The sequence below is a fragment of the Biomphalaria glabrata genome, chromosome 4 (genome assembly GCF_947242115.1).
Source record: "Biomphalaria glabrata chromosome 4, xgBioGlab47.1, whole genome shotgun sequence".
Taxonomy (NCBI): domain Eukaryota; kingdom Metazoa; phylum Mollusca; class Gastropoda; family Planorbidae; genus Biomphalaria; species Biomphalaria glabrata.
Genome location: NC_074714.1, coordinates 46,110,981 through 46,131,390, shown reverse-complemented (window position 1 = coordinate 46,131,390; position 20,410 = coordinate 46,110,981). Strand labels below are relative to the sequence as shown.

Sequence of the window (20,410 nt, the reverse complement as noted above, 5' to 3'; positions counted from 1 at the left end):
TAGAATATTACTTAAGCGTAAAAGTTAATTTTAAAGAAATTTATAAATATCGCATTGATATTTAATTGTATATTTACGGATGAAAGGTGAACAATCTGAACATACATTTGACCCCAAAATTAATATAATGTTTTGAAAAATCTCTTTGAGTAAAACGTTAAATCTGTTATTTTTACTTTATTTTACAGATTCATTTTTTATATTGGGAAATTTATTACAAGCTGATCGTTAAAATATTTTAGTAAACTTTTCTTTAAGTGCGAAGCTATCCATAATTCAAGATGGCTTCCCAGCCAAGCTATAGGTTAGCAACCATAAATCTATTTATTAGAATTTAGAAATAAGAATTAGATCTATGCTATTAATACTGATAGGTTTTAGATGTAGCTCTAGATTTCATTAGATCTAGTATTAGAAAATAGATATTAATTTTTATTTTAACATTGTTACCTAGGTCATTCATTTAATCTAGATCTAATTGAAGTAGATTCTAGACTAATTCTAAACTTCAGACTTAAAAATTTTATTTTAAATAATTTTTAAATCACTAGAATCTCAATCTTCAATCTAGACGAGTATTAATTAACTATTAAGTTATTAAGTAGACCCTATTAGATCTATAATTAGAATCTAGATATATAATTATAAGTATTTTTAGTATTAAAAATAAAACTAGATCTAATAAATCTAATAATAATATAATAAATAAGCCTTAAAAAGGCTTAATTGCTTAATTAATAAAATAAGGCTATTTGAAGTATTTGGGCATTTCAAAGTATTTGATTATTTAAAGTATTAAAGTATACTAATACTAGATCTAGATCTATTTCAGTTTTTCAGTATCTGTATTTTATTTATTATGACAATTAGATCTAGACTTAGTAATGTTACTATAAGTATTACTAACAAAGTAACATGGATGATCAATCACAATCAAAATCTAAAAAGAAGCCAGCTTTATTTATTTTCAAATTCAAACATGCAAAACCATGAACAATTTTCAGCCTGTTCTGTTTTGAATTATGGCCTTTCCCAACTCCAACTTAAGATCTAGTCTACTAGATTTAGACTGACTAGATATGAACAGTGGTATAACATCCTAACGCTTTCGCCAAAGGGTTTCAATGAACCCAGGCCCATGACCAATACAATTAGAATAGGTGTCCACAAGGGCACTTTAATAAATGGAAAAATTTTGACTGTAAGAATTTAAAATGTATCGAATTATCACTTAACAAGTTAACATTCATTGTTTTATTATATTATAAGTCTGACACTTCAAATGAGAAATAACAAATTTAATTGATTGAAAAATTTAGTATGAGGCAACAATCTTTAATTTGGTGGCAACAATGAAGATCATTTAGGAGACACGAGTTGTACAGAAAATTCTTATCCATAATGTTTTCAATTCCAAGCATAATCTAGTGTTTGAAGAACTTCTTAAAAAATAACAAACTACATACATTGTTTCAAAATACACTATTGACCTGTTGTGCAATGTATTTGTTGCCAAAAAGCAAAAAGAAAAGAAGATCCGTTCAGTGCATTTTTATAATTATTTAAATAATTTAGGCATGAAAAAAAAAATGGATGAGATTAACATCAGTTTCTTACCTTGTTTGTGAACTCCTTTGACGAGATACTCAAAGAAATATCAATTATGTTAATTGAGTGTACAAGAAGTCTGCATACTTGTTTAAACAAATACAACTATCAAAGAAAAAATCATCAGTTGTCCAAAAATAAGCTGCAGTCCCCAAGCCTATATAATGGATCCTTCCTCATAAGTGGGCGGAGCAATGGCTTTCAGGGAAATACTTCAAGCAAAGGAGATGCTTTCGCAATATGTTTGCTGTGCAAAACCACAACTTAAAAATGAAAATGTTTGACAAGCTACAGATTTCTATGACTTGATGCATAATGTGTATATGTTATTTTCCTAAGTATATAAGTATATACAAATGGGTGCTTCTAAAATTCAGTAAGGCAAATTAAATTTAAAGGACATACAACATTGTGTCCTACAGGGTGGTCATCAAAGAAGGATGCTCTAAAAGCCATGTGATTTACATATTTTAATAAGCTTAAGGTGTTAACATAAATAATCTTGTGTTCTCCAAAAGGAAAAAGAATGCCATGCAGCATCAACCAGGGTAAAAATGAGAAAAACTTGGTACATTTTTCAGCCTATTGTCAAGTCTAAAAGTGTGAGCGTAATTGAAGAGAAATATGTTAGAAGCTCATCTGATAAATCTAGATAAATTTATAAGTCAACTAGAGAATATCTATGGTGGAGTAAATAATTTGTGAAAAGACTTTGAAAGCTTAAAAATAGACGCTGCAAAAGATCGCTTATGGAATGTTAATCATCACCAGTGTCTTCAATACTAGATTTGACTGGCTTTTTATTTTTAAATATACACTAATTTTTTTAGCATAATGAATTTCAAACATAGTCACACTTTTTTTTTTTAAAAGATTGATACAAAATTTCATAAGAAGTCTTATAATACAAAGCACGTTGGTTTTATTTGCTGTTCATGTCATGTACTGATAAGAACTACAAATAGTTTAGTAAACAATGAAGGTGTTTTTTTTATGAAATGTCTGAAAAAGCAAAAATTCCGTTTCTGTATATTGATGCGCAATCCGCTGGTATAATATGAAATTTGAACTTGGACTCATCTTAACAAATTATGGACACCTACCTATATTTTAGCAATGTTCAACAGTTCTCACATATATGTTTTTTAAATGTAAATTAATTTTATAAGAAAAATATTTTTTAAAAATTTTGTTGATACGAAATACCTGATATTTACTTTAAAGAAGACCTATAAGCTTTCAGCATTTTAATACTATTTTTTTTAATGGGTGTAATAATACTATTACTTCTAAAAACTTAGTTCCAGCAAAGGAAAGTTGTTTTAGTCTTTTAAAAAATGTACTGATACATACATAAAGTAAAAAGTAAAGTTCCCATTTTAGACCTAGTGGTCTATAGGGCAGATGATGTAAAGGTCATCCGTTTCTGTGGCCTATGGTTAATGAGGGTATTATGTGGCAAGCACAACGACCAACCGCCCTTTACTTTTCCCCTCCTAATATCAGGTACCCATTAGAGCTGTGTGGACTCAGAGGCACCCAAAGATCCCAAAATTAAAAATCCCAGTCTTCACCAGGATTCGAACCCCGGTTCAGAAGCCAAGTGCTTTACCGCTCAGCCACCGCACCTCTCGATACATACATGACAACTAGATTAGTCTTTATCAAACTCAATCTATTGGAGGGTGCCACCATCATATTCTTAAACCTGGGCCCACGAACACCTTGCTACATCACTAACTTAAGCTTTGATCTATTGTCTACATTCTACATTAAAGATTATGTGTCACTGAAATTCTTTATTTTAAAGTGGACAAAGTAGATACAGATGCCCAACATTAAGGGCACATTTGGCCACACAGTAGGGTCATTTTAAAATATTGAAGCTTTTGTCCACAGTGAAAGAATGAGGAATGTAAATAGAAAAGGTATGGAATGGGCCAGTTTCATGCATTTCAGAGATTTAAATAGCCCCCTGGCTGAAAAAGACTTGACATCTCTGTAGTTTGATGATCTAGGACTGGACCTATAAATATTTTCTTGTTTTGGCTATGCTTGATGCTGATTCAACCAGAGAGTACAAACCAAAGGGTACTTTAATTATTTTGAATGATCCTAACCATCTGTAAAAGAGATAAGATACCTTTTTGGAAAACATTCACCAAGTAGTAGCATAGAAACATTCATGAGATGGAAAAGTGATGATTATATGGAACTGAGTTCATTGCACATGGTGGAAATGAAAGAGAGCTTCACCAGAAATGTTTCCATACAACACTTCATTCCTGTCTTCAGAGTGCTTCACACAAAGAACCTGTGATGGCCCCTTGCTCTGCCAAACCATTAGATCTATTAGCAATCTTAAAACTAACTATGAACAGAGGCCATAAAAACCAGACTGTCATTATAACATTTTAAAGAATTTGTTTCTCTACCTCCCTGGTCAGTCTATGAAAATAAAAAAAAAATTGTGGGTTGTATAAATGCTAGTAACATATGTTAATTTTTATTTCTCATCATTATTTTAAATTTCACTTTCAGTAAAAAAAAATTGATGATGCCTCAGAATACTTCCATCAAAGGAAAACTGGATTTGAGCAAATTAAATGAAAGTTTGTTCTCTGTGCCGCTACAAGACGTGGATAAAGTTGTGGATAAAGATGATGAGGAACTAAAAGGGAAAGACAGTCCTGAGCTTCCAAGCATCAACGAAAGGCTAGGTTTGTTCATATTTTTTGTTTATCTTCCACAACTTTTTTGTTTCATAATTCCATATTGTTACAGTGCTTAAAAACTGGAGACCTGTGGCATAGGCATAGAAATGTTTATCATGGAAATATGATAATATAAAACAGAGTTTATTGTAGTGGATGAGAATAAAATAGTCTCACTAAAAAGTCAAAATAACACTTGATTCCTGTTATTATTGTGCTTCCCATGGGAATACCACTTGCTCTCCCTTTGACTTCATCTGACTTCATCTGACTTCATTAGAGCATGCAGAAAAAAATGGGTCATTTTCCATATCTTTTAATCAGAAAACATAGCTAAAGAGTCAAACTTTTATTCCTGGTCAGAGAAAAGGCTTTCTAGTGATCACGTTTCATGACCTTGAATCTTCAAAAACCTCAAGAATTTACTTATAATGATAATAATATACTAATCTATTTTGGTAAGAATGGCATTGTTTCAAACTTTAGGATCTGTTGTCTAATTTTGTTACTTTTATTTTGTCCCTTCACTTATTTATTTATTTTTTTTTTACTTTTCTTTCCGAACTAACTTTAAACAAAACAACATTACAGTTGTTTAACATTTGCTCATTTTTATCACTTATCAGGTCATCTTCGACCTTCCCGGGAACTTTTGGAATATTACAGGAAAAAAATTGCTGAATATGATGATGAGCATAGTCAGCTTATCAGTAAACTGGAGGAATACAGAATGGCATATGAAGAACAGGTAAAACCAGATATATATATATATATATATGTATGTAGTAATTTATTTCTTAATTTTTGTTATAAGTTTTGGTCAGAGATTAAGGAGGAGTACAGTATTTCATGTGACTACACAATCCTTGCTAACAGCCAGAACTAACTGTTCTTTTTTCGCCATCTATATTTGTCTTTGGCAGTTTGGTTTCAAATGTGTATTCCACAGCCCTTTTTTTTTAGAGATCTCCAGTTGTCTCATTTGTTAACTACCCGTAGTAATAGTACCTTTAAAGATTTTTATATTGTATTGTAGAAAAATATTCCTATTTTATGGCCAAAACAAGTCTACTAAGTCAAACAAATTTTTGTTTTTGACTACTTTTGGAAGTTTATTTTTGTTTTCTATTTTTTATTTTAAGCACACAATGCAGTGGGAGCTTCGGCAAAGAGAAGAAGAGATAGTGGAATTACAGAAAGCTCTTAGTGATATGCAAATATATTTATTCCAAGAAAGGGAGCATGTGCTTCGACTGTATGCAGAAAATGATAGGCTCAAGGTATGGATTTTATATTAGTCATTGATTCTAACCTACAGCTTCTTTAACAAAGAGGTCAAAATTTAACATCTACAGTAAAGATTCTCCTCAAGAGGTAACATTCTTTAATAGGGATGTTGTGTTCACTATTTTCTGTTTTACAAGTAAGTTATGTAGATATTCTTTTTTAAAAAAGGGGCTTCAGTGTTGGTGGCAAAAAGCTGACAAGTGTCAGTAGTTTTAAATACCTTGGAGCTATTGTCTCTGATGAAGGAACTAACCCTGAACTACTGGCCAGAATTGCACAGTCCACAGGAACACATGCAAAACTCAAAACAATATGGAAAGACAAAGGCATAGCCCTCAACACCAAAATCAGATAGATGCACTCCCTGGTCATGGCCACATTCTTGGACGCTGGCTGCAGATCTTGAGAAGAGTATCCTAGCAATGGAACTAAGATTGCAGAAATATCCTAGTTATCACTTACAAAGACCGCATCACTAATGAAGAGATTAGAAACAGGACCCCATGATGACCTGCTAACCACTGTCAAAAAACAATCTTAAACTCTATGGCCACATCATGAGGTCCATAGGGCTCACAAAAACCTCCCTTCAGGGAACAATACCAGGAAAAAGAAAAAGAGACAGACAGAGTAAGCAATGGGAAGACAACTTAAAAGAATGGACATTCTATCTAAGCAAAAAAAGACAGAGGAATGGAGAAAGACAGTCCAGTCAACAGATCTTGTATTCAGCTTCATCTCACGCAGCTGATTGATTTCTAACACTACTGTATTGGCCTACAATTCTTAATAGAAATCCTTGTGTTGCCCACAAGACTCAAACCTAAAATCATTATGGATTTCTAGATCAATGCTCAACCAATCATCCGTCCAATTTCTTTAACAGGTTAGTGAAGAATCTTGAAATATTTGGTCTGTCTGTATCATTTAAATCTAACTTAGTCAACTACTGCTCATCCTCAAATGTCAATTGTCAACTTTTTTGTAATTTTTGCAACAAACAATCAGGATAAAATAACAACAAATGGTCTAAAGACGTCTGGTTCAAGGATTCTTTCCTCACAGATAATTAGTTCACCACCACTTTTCTACACAAAATGTTTCACACAAAAAATGGCTCACTGATATTTGGTTCTAAAATAATTGGTTCACTGCATTGTAACAACTTGCTAATATCCTAATTAGTTTGCATTTTGAGCCATCTGTCATGTGAACATATTTTTGTGCGTTAAGTGATAGTAAACTAGTTGTCCATGGACCATTTATTGTGGAATCCTTTGAAATAAAAAATGTATAACATTTTCTTCAGAACAATAAGGGATGAATCTTCATCTTGAGACTAGTAATGGTATAACGGTTTAGACAAAAATGACTTTCACTTTTTAAAAATGCCTTTTTTTTTTTTAGTATTGTTTTTTGGTTGTAATTTCATTCTAACAAGAATCCTGAAGCAGCAAAAATATACATCATGCAATTTTTACTAACAAAATGAGTTTCTAGGTTTATAATATAAATTTAGATCTCAGAAAACTGGATTTTTATTACATGAATTAAAAATTAGAATCACACTTTGCTCAGATTAGTTATATACTATTCACACATGGATTAAGGAAAATTTGGAGACTTGTTAGCATTGCTATTGATATCTGGGGATAAAATGAATTATGTGTTAAAATTTAAGAGCTATTAAGTATAACTAATTATGGCTCATAAATTAAAACCCAGGATAGACTTACATGCCTGATTCTACCTTGCATTATTTGTTACAGATCAGGGAACTGGAAGACAAAAAGAAAATACAGACTCTTCTTTCTCTGAGTGGAACAGAAGGTGGAGAAGTGACCTACTTCATCAAGGAGCCCCCAGCTAAAGCAATCATACCCCAACGCTTGAAACCCAAATCTCAGTCTGAAAACATAAACAACAGTGCTGTACCTATCACCAACAATGGGCTGAAAGGTAGTCACTACTTCTGGTGATTTTCATACATGTAGACCAATCCATAAATAGCAATCTTTTTGCTTTATCCAGTGTACAGAATAGGAAAGTATTGTTAAGGGAATCATCGTATTAAACTAATTAATCATTTTTTTCAGCTCTATAGAATCAATCTGTTGGCTTTTTAGCTTGTAGCTCAAAGTAATTTGTATTATTAAGTTGATAATTGGGATTTTTCATTATGGTGTCCTTGACATTGTTTATTTTATTTTTTTTTTTTTCCAAATATCTTCCAATCTTGCTCTTTTCATTTTCTTATGTTTTTCTGAAGGTTCCGTTATATAGGAATCACATTTCTTGATTTCATATATTTTTCTTTGTCTATCTTGCTAAATATTTTACTTAAATAGCGTAAACAGGATCTTTAAAGTCAAATTTTATACAAAGATAAGATTACTGTGATTAACAAAATGTTTGCTTGTAAATCTCCAATGTTTCCCTAAAGTTGTTGTGTGTATGAGAATGTGGCTAGGTTTAGTCACACTAATGGAGTAAACAGCCAAGAAAATGTTTCCTATTTGCTTTTTTTTTTTAAAGTTTTTTTTATTAAGAAAAAAAGTAAAGTAGAAAGTTGAATATTGATAAATGAACAGCTAGTTAGTTTACCTATCATAGCCAAAGTTTTATGGGATTGGTAAGCAGATTTTACTTATTTTTATGGCCTTGGTTTATAAGGACAACTGCTTCACTATATGCTTTTATTTTCCTTATCTGATATAAGGCATCTATAACAACTTAGCAAACCAGACAGACCTGGCTGTGGTTCATTTTTTATGATATTTATAGCTTTTTAGTCATTGCTTTGTTTGGCAGTAATCAAAATCTTGGAAATCAGTTTAATTTAACAGACTTATTGCTGTGTTGTTACATAATATTACAGTAATACAGTAATTATCTTCTTCATTGAAGGAATGTGTTTAATTTATAAGATAAGATTTAAGAGCTCAATCTTCACTTCTGTAAGCCACAAATACAACTTTGTAACCTGTTTCATTTAATTTTTGTCATTGAATTCAGTAAGTAAAAAGAAATCCTCAACGGACAACAGATCTTCACTCATTCAGTTACCAGAAGAGAAGTTAGCTCAAGAAAATGAGATGTTAACATTACAGGTCAGTAGTATAGTTTTATATCTTTTTATAAGAATCAATTCTCTATCCATCAAAATATGTTGTATCATTTATTTTTACATAATGACAATTAGTATTATAAGTTAAGCAAAATATCAAAAAAATAATAATGAATAATAATAGTACTTTAAATATCCTTAATACATTTTACTGAAACTAGCAGAAAGTTTCTTATGCTATCTTGATAAATAATGAAAAAAAAAAACATTGTAATACATTGAACTACTCTATTTGCATTTGTAAAACTGTTCATAAGTCATCTTATTCTGTTTATTTCCCTTTGTGAAAATCATGTTTTATCTGTAAATGAGTCACTCTGATGCATAGTATTAAAAATTTATTTGAAGCTTAGCTTTGTTTGAGCTTGGCATACAGAGGTGCCCCCAATAAGCGCCATAAAGATCAAATCAGGTGCATTTTGCCTTCACTAGCATTAGTAGCATAAAGAAAAGTAGCTTGCAGTAGATAGCCTCTGAAAGACAGAGAGCTTTCATGAAGGCTACATATTTGAGGCCCCAAAGAATAGCCCTAGTAGAAGACAGGCACAGAAGACATAAAGAAATTTTAAATAGACCCAACTGCCTTGTCTGCATCAGGTGTGGCAAAATATGCTGGTCACAACTAGTTTGCATAGTTTACCTAATCAGAATCAAAGGCATTGCCATTATCTTTGTTTGCCTTGTCTTGACTAATTTCTTTTTCCCACCACCCAACTTGTTAAAATTGCAGAGTACTGCCTTTTATTTTATTCTGTTATCTGTAATGGACTGTTATAAAAACAATTTACTTGAAGATAGTTAAGAGACCAGTACAGTTATTATTAGTATTATATTATATTTGGTATTAGTAGTATTATTAGTAGTAGTAGTAAATGCCTATGTCTTGTTATTTGGTCTAAAGTACAATACATCACTACATTTAATGAAAGTAAATCCATTTCTTTAAGCTTAGAAACATTTGTTCAGTAATCTTATCAAGTAAACTTATTTTTAGCTGCATTTGATGGGGAAAAAAGGCTAAAAGGTTTTGTACTGTTCCTCGCGTTAAGATCACAAAAAAAAGGAAAATTTCACCATTGCATGTATCATATTAAAAATAGGTATGACAGCTTCTTTTTGTTTTTCTGCTAGTGAACTCATTTGTTTTAAAAGTTAAAATTATGTTGATGACAGCTATTTATGGTCTTTCAAAAGTGTGCCCTTTTAAAAAAAAAATATGTTTATAACATGGACAAACAACTTAACATTTTTTAAAAAGACAGTTTCCATTTATCTGTTTATTCTATGTTTATAATATGGACATACATATAAACATTTTTAAAAAAGACATTTTCCGTTAATCTGCATCTTGTATTTAGTAGGAAACTGATAGAGTATGGGTTCACAAATTCCATTAATTGTTAATTAATTAAAGCTCATTTATATTGTACAGATGTCTAATACGTTTTATTTATGTACATGTGTTGGCATCTGTTAACAGAACTTTTTACAAGTTAGAGGCCAATAACTGAAAATGACTCTACTATTTAATTTCTTTTTTTTTTTAATCTTTATTTTTCTTTCAGAAAAAAGAATTAAGACAATTGATCAAACTGTTTAAAGATAGTTTTTTTCTTGTCTAATTTCAGATTGAATCATTGCAAGCTCAACTAGCTGAACAAACAAAACTGGCCAAAGAACAAACAGAGGCACTGTTGGAAGACAGAAGAGTGAAGGATGAAGAATATGAAACTAGAAGACAAAGAGATGAAGAGAAAATTAAAACATTGACAGAAAAGTGGGTCCTCTTCTTTCTTCTTTTCTCTATTTCTAAAGAAAAGTGGGTCTTCTTTTTTCTTATTTTCTCTTTCTAAAGAAAAGTGGGTCTTCTTTTTTCTTATTTTCTCTTTCTAAAGAAAAGTGGATCTTCTTTTTTCTTATTTTCTCTATTTCTAAAGAAAAGTTGGTCTTCTTTTTTCTTATTTTCTCTTTCTAAAGAAAAGTGGGTTTCTTTTTTCTTATTTTCTCTATTTCAAAAGAAAAGTGGGTCTTCTTTTTTCTTATTTTCTCTATTTCAAAAGAAAAAAAGTTGTAATTTTTTTCTCTATATAAATTTGAACAACCCCCCCCCCCCACACACACAACATTAAGGGTACATCTATAACCCTAACCCTATAAGTCTCTGTTGTCATTGAAGTATAGTCTAACCAACAAGACATTATTAAATAATGTGCAACAATGAATAAGTTCTTTTATGGGTAATTTAATCTTGTGTACAGAGTATACTTTATTAATCATGTTTCCCTATGTCCATTCCTTTTTCAGCTTACCTTACATCCTCAACCAACACTCTCATTGGTATTATCCCACATTGCCCCCATTATGATGCACACCTCACATTACCCCACCCACTATGATGCACACCTCACATTATCCCACATTCCCCCCCACTATGATGCACACCTCACATTATCCCACATTCCCCCCATTATGATGCACTTCGCACATTATCCTACATCCTCCCATTATGATGCACACCTCACATTATCCCACATTCCCCCCATTATGATGCACACCTCACATTATCTCACATTCCCCCCATTATGATGCACTTCGCACATTATCCTACATCCCCCCATTATGATGCACACCTCACATTATCCCACATCCCCCCCCCATTATGATGCACACCTCACATTATCCCACATTCCCCCCCACTATGATGGACACCTCACATTATCCCACATTCCCCCCCACTATGATGCACACCAACCATAACAGATCAAAAGAAAGGCAGTGTTAGTTTCTAACTCTTTTATTGTATGATAATCTTTTCACGCAGAAGAGTTGATCATTTTTTAATACTATAATTTGGAGTAACAGCATCATGTGTTTGTAGTTAATGCTACCTTTCCCAAAATACTCTTGTACAAAAGGCTGGCTGGCCTTTAGATCATCCTCCATCCCATCTGGTTTATTATTTTGTAAAAAAAAGAATATTGTTTTCCTGTATTTTTAGGTTACATAAAACTCAAGATTTGCTGTATGACAGCACCAAGGACTTCCTAGAGCTACGATTTGAGGGTCGTGCCATTGAAAGGTCTTGGATGTCAGAGAAAGACAGGCTCTTGCGTGAGATGGATGTGATTAAGCAGCAAGCCAGTTCTTCTCTAAGAGACAATGTGGTGAACACGTCTTTCACCCAGCATAAAGTAGATTTGGAGGAAGTAAAGGTATGTGGAAGAATTTAGAACTTCCTCTCCAAAATGCCTACTGGGTCAAGATGTTTGGGAATTTAAAATTTGGTATTCTAGAAATAAAATAACTTTCTCAGATGTTAACAATTTAATTAAATAATATTTATGAAATTTACAATAACATCTTGTACAATACAGTCAAAAACAATATTTAAATTTTTAAGTGTTTGTTTCTAAATAAAAAAAAAAGTTTACCTATTTATCAATATCTTATGTTTGAAATAATAAGTAGGCCAGCTCTTGCTTAGTCTTTTGTTTACAAGTGAAATTAATATTAGCCTCAAGTGTTACTTTTCAACAATAATTGAAAACAATTAGTTGGCTATCACATGATGCGTTTAGATATAAAAAAAAATTAATTATTTGTATCTTGTGTTTCAATTAACCAGAATTAATAGAATTTTGAATTTATTTTTTTTCATTCAGTCCTTAGAATTTCAACTCCAACAAAGTCAGAAACTGGCAGAAAATTATAGAGAGCAAGTCATTCAGTTGGAAGACGAACTTTCAAGGCTGAGAGAAGAAGGGGACGTAACCAGAGAAGTTTTCCAAGTAAGTAGCTGTTTTTTCTCAAACATTATGTCCCTTATTCAAAGTAGAACAGTGTTGTATTTTATTTCTGCATTTAAAAAAAATTTCTTACAAAAAATCTACTTCTGCTTAATTCAAGGATCGCAGTGAAAAAATGACCAGCAGGCTACAGCTCATGAATTCTAGGTATCAAGATTTAGAACGTAGAAGAAATCTTGAGGTGGAAGGTTTTAGAAATGACATCAAAAACTTACGATTACGACTGAAGGATGTAGAAAAACAATTGTATAAGGTCAGTTTGGAATTTATTTGTTGCCTTTTGCTTGTCTTATCTAGTACTAATTTCAACAGGTTTTAATTGTAATAAATAATAGTTTAATACATTTTTTAATCTTAGGAAATTGAATAAGAAATTTTGTAAAATAAAAGAAAGCTTTAACAAAGGGTTGAAAGAACTCCAAAATGGTAATGATGCCTAGCCCTAACATACTCTCACACAACCATCTCTCTGGTCAGTGTTTTAAATGGACCTCATTCACCAAAATGAATGGTCAACTGATGACCATTGATAAAACAACGAAAAAAAACAACTGTCATGTGATATCCCTGTTTGATTCAAATTAGGTCATAAATTGTATAGAAGAGATGTTTCTTGTTTACGATTGGTGTTATGAGGTCCATTGTATTTATCACCTTGTTGTCATGTGTTCACATTATCAACACAAACTCTGCCCAAACACCTGTACACTTGCATTACCTACAGCTGTAATCAGGCTGAAACATATAAATACCATGAGATTTTTTTTTTGGTTTGTTTTTCATGGAACAAAGACCATCAAAAGATGGTGGATAGACTTTTACTTTGATACTGATTTATTGTAAAAGACTTTCATATCAGTTCTGTTAAAAAAAAAAAAAAAGCATCAATTATCTAAAAGCCTCTGCTATTTAAATTTCTCCCCTTGTTTAGGTGACATTGGGATTTACAGATGACATGAACTTCAGCAGACCAGATGACCTTGACATGCAAGTTTTGACCAATGTCAGAAAAACAGCTGGCAGATCAAAAAAGTTGGTTGGAGAACTGAAGAATTTGAAATCCAAACTTTATGGCCTAGAGAATGATCTTCGGCATTTATAGATAGAATACATTTTTTTCTAATCATTTTTAAATTTATATCTAGCATTTAGTAAATGTAAATTTTTGAATCAAAAAATGTATTTATGCATGTCTAGTTGTACATTGTAAGGTTTAAAATAAATTTAGTTGATGCAGCAAGCTCTAATTTCTACATTTTTGTGAGAAGGCTTGTACAGTATGGCAATTAGAGCAATGAAATATATATGTAACTTTTTAGTTCTGGAGCTTATATAGATAAATTAAATACCATAATAAGATCCTTGCTATGATATGGCATTATGGTATGATCATTATCTAGAACAGGGGTCTCCCTTAATAAGGAATTTTAGTTTTTGATGATTTTGTTGGGCCCTTAGAATTGAATATTTGTGCTAAGGTGGAGTTGATAGTGTTATTTTATGTTTGCTTTATTTCATGAATTTAGTTCAGTTGAATTTAGTTCAGCTGTGTAGTTCATTGACTTGATTTAATACTTTTGACTCCCACTGGAGCACATGCAGCAACAGAACTTTGGCATTGGGCTCTGGGCAACTTCCCTTTGAGTCCATGTCCATCCTGCTGTCTTTGCTTCTTGTTCTTCTTATCAAGACCTTCTCCAATTTTTTTTTCAATCTCTCAGTTTTTATCTTCCCCTGTGAGTTTCAGTCCAGAGCCTGTTTTGAAATATTTTCTGTTGTTTTTTGGCCTTTAATAAATTAAATGCTTTGAAATTGTATTTCTTTGAAAGTGGAAATCTCCAAAAAAGCTGTAACAAAGAAAAAAACTATTTATAACAGTATTTGAAAGCTCCCTTATCAGATTTTTTCCCCCCATTAACACAATTTAAACTTCATATGTTACAAAATTTAAACTTATTGTATCACTGTTAAATGCTGTCAGTTTTAGTAAGTCTTTTGTTTTTAAACAAAATGTTTTACTTTCATTTTGATTTCTTTCTTATTTTATGCAATGTATCAATAAATGTCATCAATGGTGCAAATATTAAAACGATGATAATAATACAAATAGGCTAAAAATAATTTGAAAAAAAAAAAGAACAGCACTTTATGATGATTAAAAGTGGATTACACTCGAATATGGTATAAATTTTGTGTTATTTGAGGCAAAACTTAATAGCATAGGCTGTCATATTATCATTGAAATTTTATAATGAATAATTCATCAATTTTTTATCTTACTCGATATTTATTAGAGTTATTGAAACATTGTATGGAGGAAAACAACACACTTTTATTTTTAATTAATGTTGTTGTTTTTCAAAGCTTGCTAATAAAGTATGCATAATTAATTGTTTTTTGCTAATTAGAATTGACTCACAATTTCTGGACCTAATGGATTAGCATACATTCTATGGCAATGCTGTAGTGACCCCTGATCTAGAATAATTCACCATATCTTTTTTAATAAGAAACTATGAATTGGTTATGGTACAAAGAAATGTTCAAATTTAGAACAAAATACTGCTTACTTTCAAGCCTAATAATTAGATGAGATGGTTATAATGGAAAACATTTAAAATGTAAGTCATTATTGAGAAAAATACCTTCAAGAACGTTTTGTTTTGTTTCAGAGTATTGACTTCTTTCAGTAGATATTTCTCTGCAGTTTGGGAGGACATGCTACTAAATGATTTTTTTGTTTGTTTTTGTTTAGTATAGACATAATGGTATTAGTAAGTAGACATTGAGTTGGTCAGTGTTTTGTTTTTGTTTGACCTTTTTTCTTTATGGGTCACAAATTATGAAGTTGATGTAGTAACAGCGATAATGACAACATACTTAATGCCTTAATTGCTGCATCCAACTATCACGTGTAGGTCTGGCTCATTCTGAATGATGACATCAGTCTGAATGAATAGATTGCTGAATGATTGAACCAAAGGTCTATTGTGATAGTTCTTGACTGTCATTTCTCACTATGAAGACATAAATTCAGCTGACATCATGCAAATAAATGTTTGGTCCTGTATAATTATGTAAAGTTTAGAACCTTTGGAAACTGCTCAAGGCAGAATGCTCATTTCAAACATTCATTATCATTGAGTTTAATGAGTTCAATTTTAGTAATGTTTATATATACCTCTGAACATAGCCATGCAGCTTATAAAAAAAATTACTTGTCACAAGGTCAGCTTAGTGAATTATGTGTCCATTTTACTTTCATCTTTTTCAAATACTATCATTTTAGTGCCAAGTAGTTTATCAATTCTCTTGTGTTATTGAAGTCTAATGTCTTAAATATTCTAATACATTTTGTTTGGTCTCAAGTTAAAGGATGATTTTGTCTTTAAAAATATCTTCATGTAAAATGATGACAATGCTCTGGATATGTCAGCCATTTTGTTTCAAATTTATGTCAGTGATTGCTGGCTTGTTCTAAGCTCAAGAGTAATGCATAAAAAAAAAAATTAATGAGAATACAAACATTACAATTAATGCCCCTGATCACAGATACAATTGAACCTGTTTCTGATACTTTTTATTTTATTCATAACTGTGCAACCACATGAAATAAGTCTTACAGTTACTCCATGATGTCTTGCAGGAGAGTGGGTGATGTACTAATCTTTTTTACTGCAGGATTGCCAATTCCATTCAAATCTTTTGTAAATACTAAACATGTTTTAATGACTTTTTTTTAGTGGTATTAGAAATATAATAGTAATTTGGCCTTGTGTTTTGAACTTGTTCAAATGTTTTAATTTGGTAAGAATGAATTTGAAGTTGTTATCAGTAAACACTTTGATCTTGGCAGCTGTACACAATGTAGACCAATTAAACTATAAATATATCTGTGTATATCATCTCACTGTAGGAAAGTATTTTGTATATTTGCTTTTATTTATTTTCTAAACAAATATATACATACTTATGAAAACATGTTTTGATTGGTTGAGTTACTTACCTAGAACATACACACACACGTACATACACGCAAACAAAAATCTGTAGCTTTAAAAAACCAACTGTTTTGATTTCACTTTTAGAATATCAGTTAGAAATCTTATAAAAGTACATTACCTTAAATTATAAAGTTGTTTCTGTCCTATATATTTTAGTTATATGTAAGGAATTTATAATGAACCCTGCAAGGCCATCAACACAACTTGAACCGTTTTCATATTTGCTTCTTTAATTTGACCTGAGCCCATCGTGTTGGTTTGGAAATGTTGAAACATATGTTTTTTTTAGATTTATTTACATTAAAAATGATTTCTTGTTCTAAATACTATGACAAGATCAGACCAAGAATTCATTCCATCGAGAATGAAACCCATAAAACAGACAACAATCTCGATCTGCTTTTCCGATCGAATGAATTACTGGAATGAGGAGTTACAGGTGTTGTGGACAGTCGTTGACTTGTAGCAACAAACTGCTGGTAGACAACTAAACCTGTGTAGGCGTATTATATCTTAACTTATAAAACTTTAGTAGCTTCTTTGTGTGAACAAGACTGAATATAATATTTATTACAATATAAATAAAGTCAACTTGAGACATAAAGAAAAAAAATGTAGCCTGGTAGACTTTAGTAATAATATAAAATGGTATTTTGAACAAAATGAAATACACTAGAAAAACACACTTTTTTACTATGGCGTTCTGGAGTCGTCTGTCCTTTCTAAACCGCTGATGACAATGACGCTTATCTTGCACCATTCACGATTAATAGCTAATCTCTTCCCGTCACCATAGAAATCAACACATACACACTCCATAACAATAGGTAGCCAAGTGGTTCATACCACACAGCGTTTACTATTCTAGTCAACCGTCTTTGGTTAGTTTAGCTCAAGATTTTTACGTATGCTTATTGGCAAATCAACAAGGACCACACCTCTGTACGATATATCAATATGATTACCTCTGTGATGTAGGCCTACACGTCTCATCTGTCCCTTGACTTTCGTCGAAGGATGCTGTGACAGCGTAGCCAAATCTCTCTACTATTTCCGGTTTGCAGCTGTTGTTAGCAGAATATCAGAGAGAGGCCGCTCCATTCTTTCACGTTGTCCAGCCAGCTTCTCTATGGACGACCCTTTCTTCGTGCTCTCTCCATTGTAGCTTGAATGTGAATGATGACTTTGTGAGTGATTCATGTCTTACAGCGTGACCAAACTAGCTAGACTTTCGTCTCTTTACACAGTCTCTCATACACATTCTTTCTTTCTTTTGTTTTTCTTTCTTTTTCTTTTGTTTTTCTTTCTTTTTTTTTTTTAAGCGGCCCCCGAAAGGGGAAAAGACGCTATTAGTTTTGTGTGGCCTGTCTGTCCGTTCCGTTTAGATCTCAGAAACTAGAAGAGAAAATGAAAATCGGACATCACGATATTTTAGACCATTCAAAGTTCTGATGCAACGGCTACTTTTTTCTTTTCTGAAAGCGAAAAATCTAATTTTTAAAATACTTATGCACGTATTTTTTTCATAACAATACACCACTTTTACAGCTATTCACTATTAATAGTAACACACACGTGAGGCTCTTTAGTAGGGGAGACTAGCAATTACCATATTTTTAAACATATTTATGCAAACAGTTTTACATTTTTTGTCAACAAAATTTTTTTTTTATTTGTATTTTTAAATTTGGTAAGTTTTACAAAACAATCATATCAATTATTTATTCATTATAAGACATCAGTTAAGCGAGGTTCGCATTAAACTTCACATTCACTTTCACATATCCTTTGGTCTGCTGGACCGCTGGGGCACCACACAAGATCTGTCAACCTTTTTTCTCCATTTTTCTTTGTCATTTGTCTTTGATAGAATTTCATTCTGATGTTCTTTCTGAGAATATTGAAACCTGCCCTTTACCTGCCTGGGTGGACCACTTCGGGGGCCGATTTTGAGTTGGTGTTTCTTTTCGTTTCTATTTCGATCACTTTTCGTATTTGCCAAAAAAAAAATGCAATTTATTGACATAAGTTAGATTTTAGGCCTATACAATACTTTGAGCATAACGTAATGAAAACTCAATAACATAATCATTTCGTCAATTACAACTTGATATCGTTCTTTAAAGAACACAGTAGTCACCCATTTCTTCCCCCCTTCATTCATTAGCACTTGACACCAAGAGGCTACTCTTTCACTAGAGGGCGCTGATGGAGTGTCAGAGATACATTTGGAAACTAAAAGGGGGGCTAACTAATCCTCTTCATTTGACTGATCTTCGTGAATAGAACACCATTGAACTCTTTCCTACCACCGGCCATCCCTTCACGCCCCCTCCCCCCCCCCCACTTGTTTCTCCAGTTTCTCACGCGCGCGCTTTACTTCCCCACAATGAGCAGTGGATAGAACTGAAGTGAGCAGAAATTACAACTATATTAGTGGTCGTGTAGTATTGATTATCGGTTTGGAAATTTTAAAAGCAGCATCTGCAAACACAAGGGAGAATACTGTCATAATAAGACAAGTGGTGTACTTCGAATAAGATTCTGCTGTGGATTTCATCTGTTCGTTAGCTGGCCAAACTTCACAATCGGTGAGTAGTTCACCAAATACCGTGAGTAGTTCACCAATACCGTGAGTAGTTCACCAACACCGTGAGTAGTTCACCAAATACCGTGAGTAGTTCACCAAATACCGTGAGTAGTTCACCAACACCGTGAGTAGTTCACCAATACCGTGAGTAGTTCACCAATACCGTGAGTAGTTCACCAATACCGTGAGTAGTTCACCAACACCGTGAGTAGTTCACCAACACCGTGAGTAGTTCACCAACATCGTGAGTAGTTCACCAATATCGTGAGTAGTTCACCAATACCGTGAGTAGTTCACCAATACCGTGAGTAGTTCACCAATACCGTGAGTAGTTCACCAATACCGTGAGTAGTTCACCAATACCGTGAGTAGTTCACCAATACCGTGAGTAGTTCACCAATACCGTGAGTAGTTCACCAATACCGTGAGTAGTTCACCAATACCGTGAGTAGTTCACCAATACCGTGAGTAGTGTACGTGCTAATGGGGCTGACGTACGAGCAATGTCGTTATTTAAAGTAATCAACGTTTAAGGAATTAGCCAAAGGAAAGTGTGTGTGTGTGTGGGGGGGGGGGGGTTGGAAGCATGAAAAATCGCATGTGAGAATATTGAGAGTTGTTACTCGGTCGTTGGGTTATAGCTCCAGACAGCTGGGGTAACTAAATTGGTGTAGGCGTATTATATTATTAATGAAGAACTTATACATAAACTAAAATAGTCTTCTTTGAAAACAAACTTGAATAACACTTTTATTTATACACATACGCAGCTTTAAATTTTAATATAGATGCATGTAGCAACACTAGGTAAAATGTAACTTTAAACAAGTTCTGACTCACTAACAAGCAAAACATAAAAACGTTTTTAAAAAGCTTATCTAAAGAAGAACTCGTCCTTAAAACTGTATCTCCCAATAATGCACAAGCTATTTACCTTATTCCATATCAAACAAATAATTATCAATAATTAATTGACTAATTGAGTTTTTCGTTTATTGATTGATGTTTTGTTAGGTACAATAAATAATTGTTTCAAGTATCAATTTGATAAGAGAATGTATGAGGAGGATATAGCGTTGACAGTTATTTAACGGGACTAAACCCAACAAATTTAGCCACAGACACAAAATAGAGCAGTGAGATTTATAACAAACGAATATTCACATTTGACTAGAGTAACACCTTTAGTAAAATAAACTAAATTTAGAAAGCCTTCAGGATAGAAGACTTAAAAGTAAAGTAGCAATTATATATAAAACACTGAATCATAATCT

At 32.3% G+C, this 20,410-nt stretch overlaps 2 protein-coding genes across 2 annotated transcripts in view; both read left to right on the top strand.

Annotated features, from left to right (window-relative positions):
* Positions 1-160: 160 nt before the first annotated feature.
* On the top strand, positions 161-16,448 carry LOC106055010 (coiled-coil domain-containing protein 77-like). Its single transcript, XM_013211118.2, has 11 exons — positions 161-304; positions 4,150-4,328; positions 4,949-5,070; positions 5,465-5,602; positions 7,379-7,568; positions 8,625-8,719; positions 10,365-10,513; positions 11,735-11,948; positions 12,399-12,524; positions 12,643-12,795; positions 13,474-16,448. The coding sequence occupies exons 1-11, from the start codon at positions 282-284 to the stop codon at positions 13,642-13,644; spliced, it is 1,560 nt and encodes a 519-aa protein (XP_013066572.1). The 5' UTR covers positions 161-281; the 3' UTR covers positions 13,645-16,448.
* A 2,469-nt stretch (positions 16,449-18,917) lies between these two features.
* Positions 18,918-20,410, top strand: part of LOC106057779 (universal stress protein YxiE-like) — a 77,888-nt gene continuing 76,395 nt past the window's right edge. Inside the window, exon 1 of the mRNA XM_056027265.1 lies at positions 18,918-19,137. The gene's annotated coding sequence lies outside the window, so the exon portion shown is untranslated. The remainder of the gene's footprint in view (positions 19,138-20,410) is intronic.

Excerpts from the sequence above, each read along its gene's own strand:
- LOC106055010 (XM_013211118.2), top strand. The coding sequence starts at position 282 with ATGGCTTCCCAGCCAAGCTATAG. Across the intron at positions 7,569-8,624 it reads CACCAACAATGGGCTGAAAG|TAAGTAAAAAGAAATCCTCA; the intron begins GTAGTCACTACT and ends CATTGAATTCAG. Across the intron at positions 12,525-12,642 it reads TAACCAGAGAAGTTTTCCAA|GATCGCAGTGAAAAAATGAC; the intron begins GTAAGTAGCTGT and ends GCTTAATTCAAG.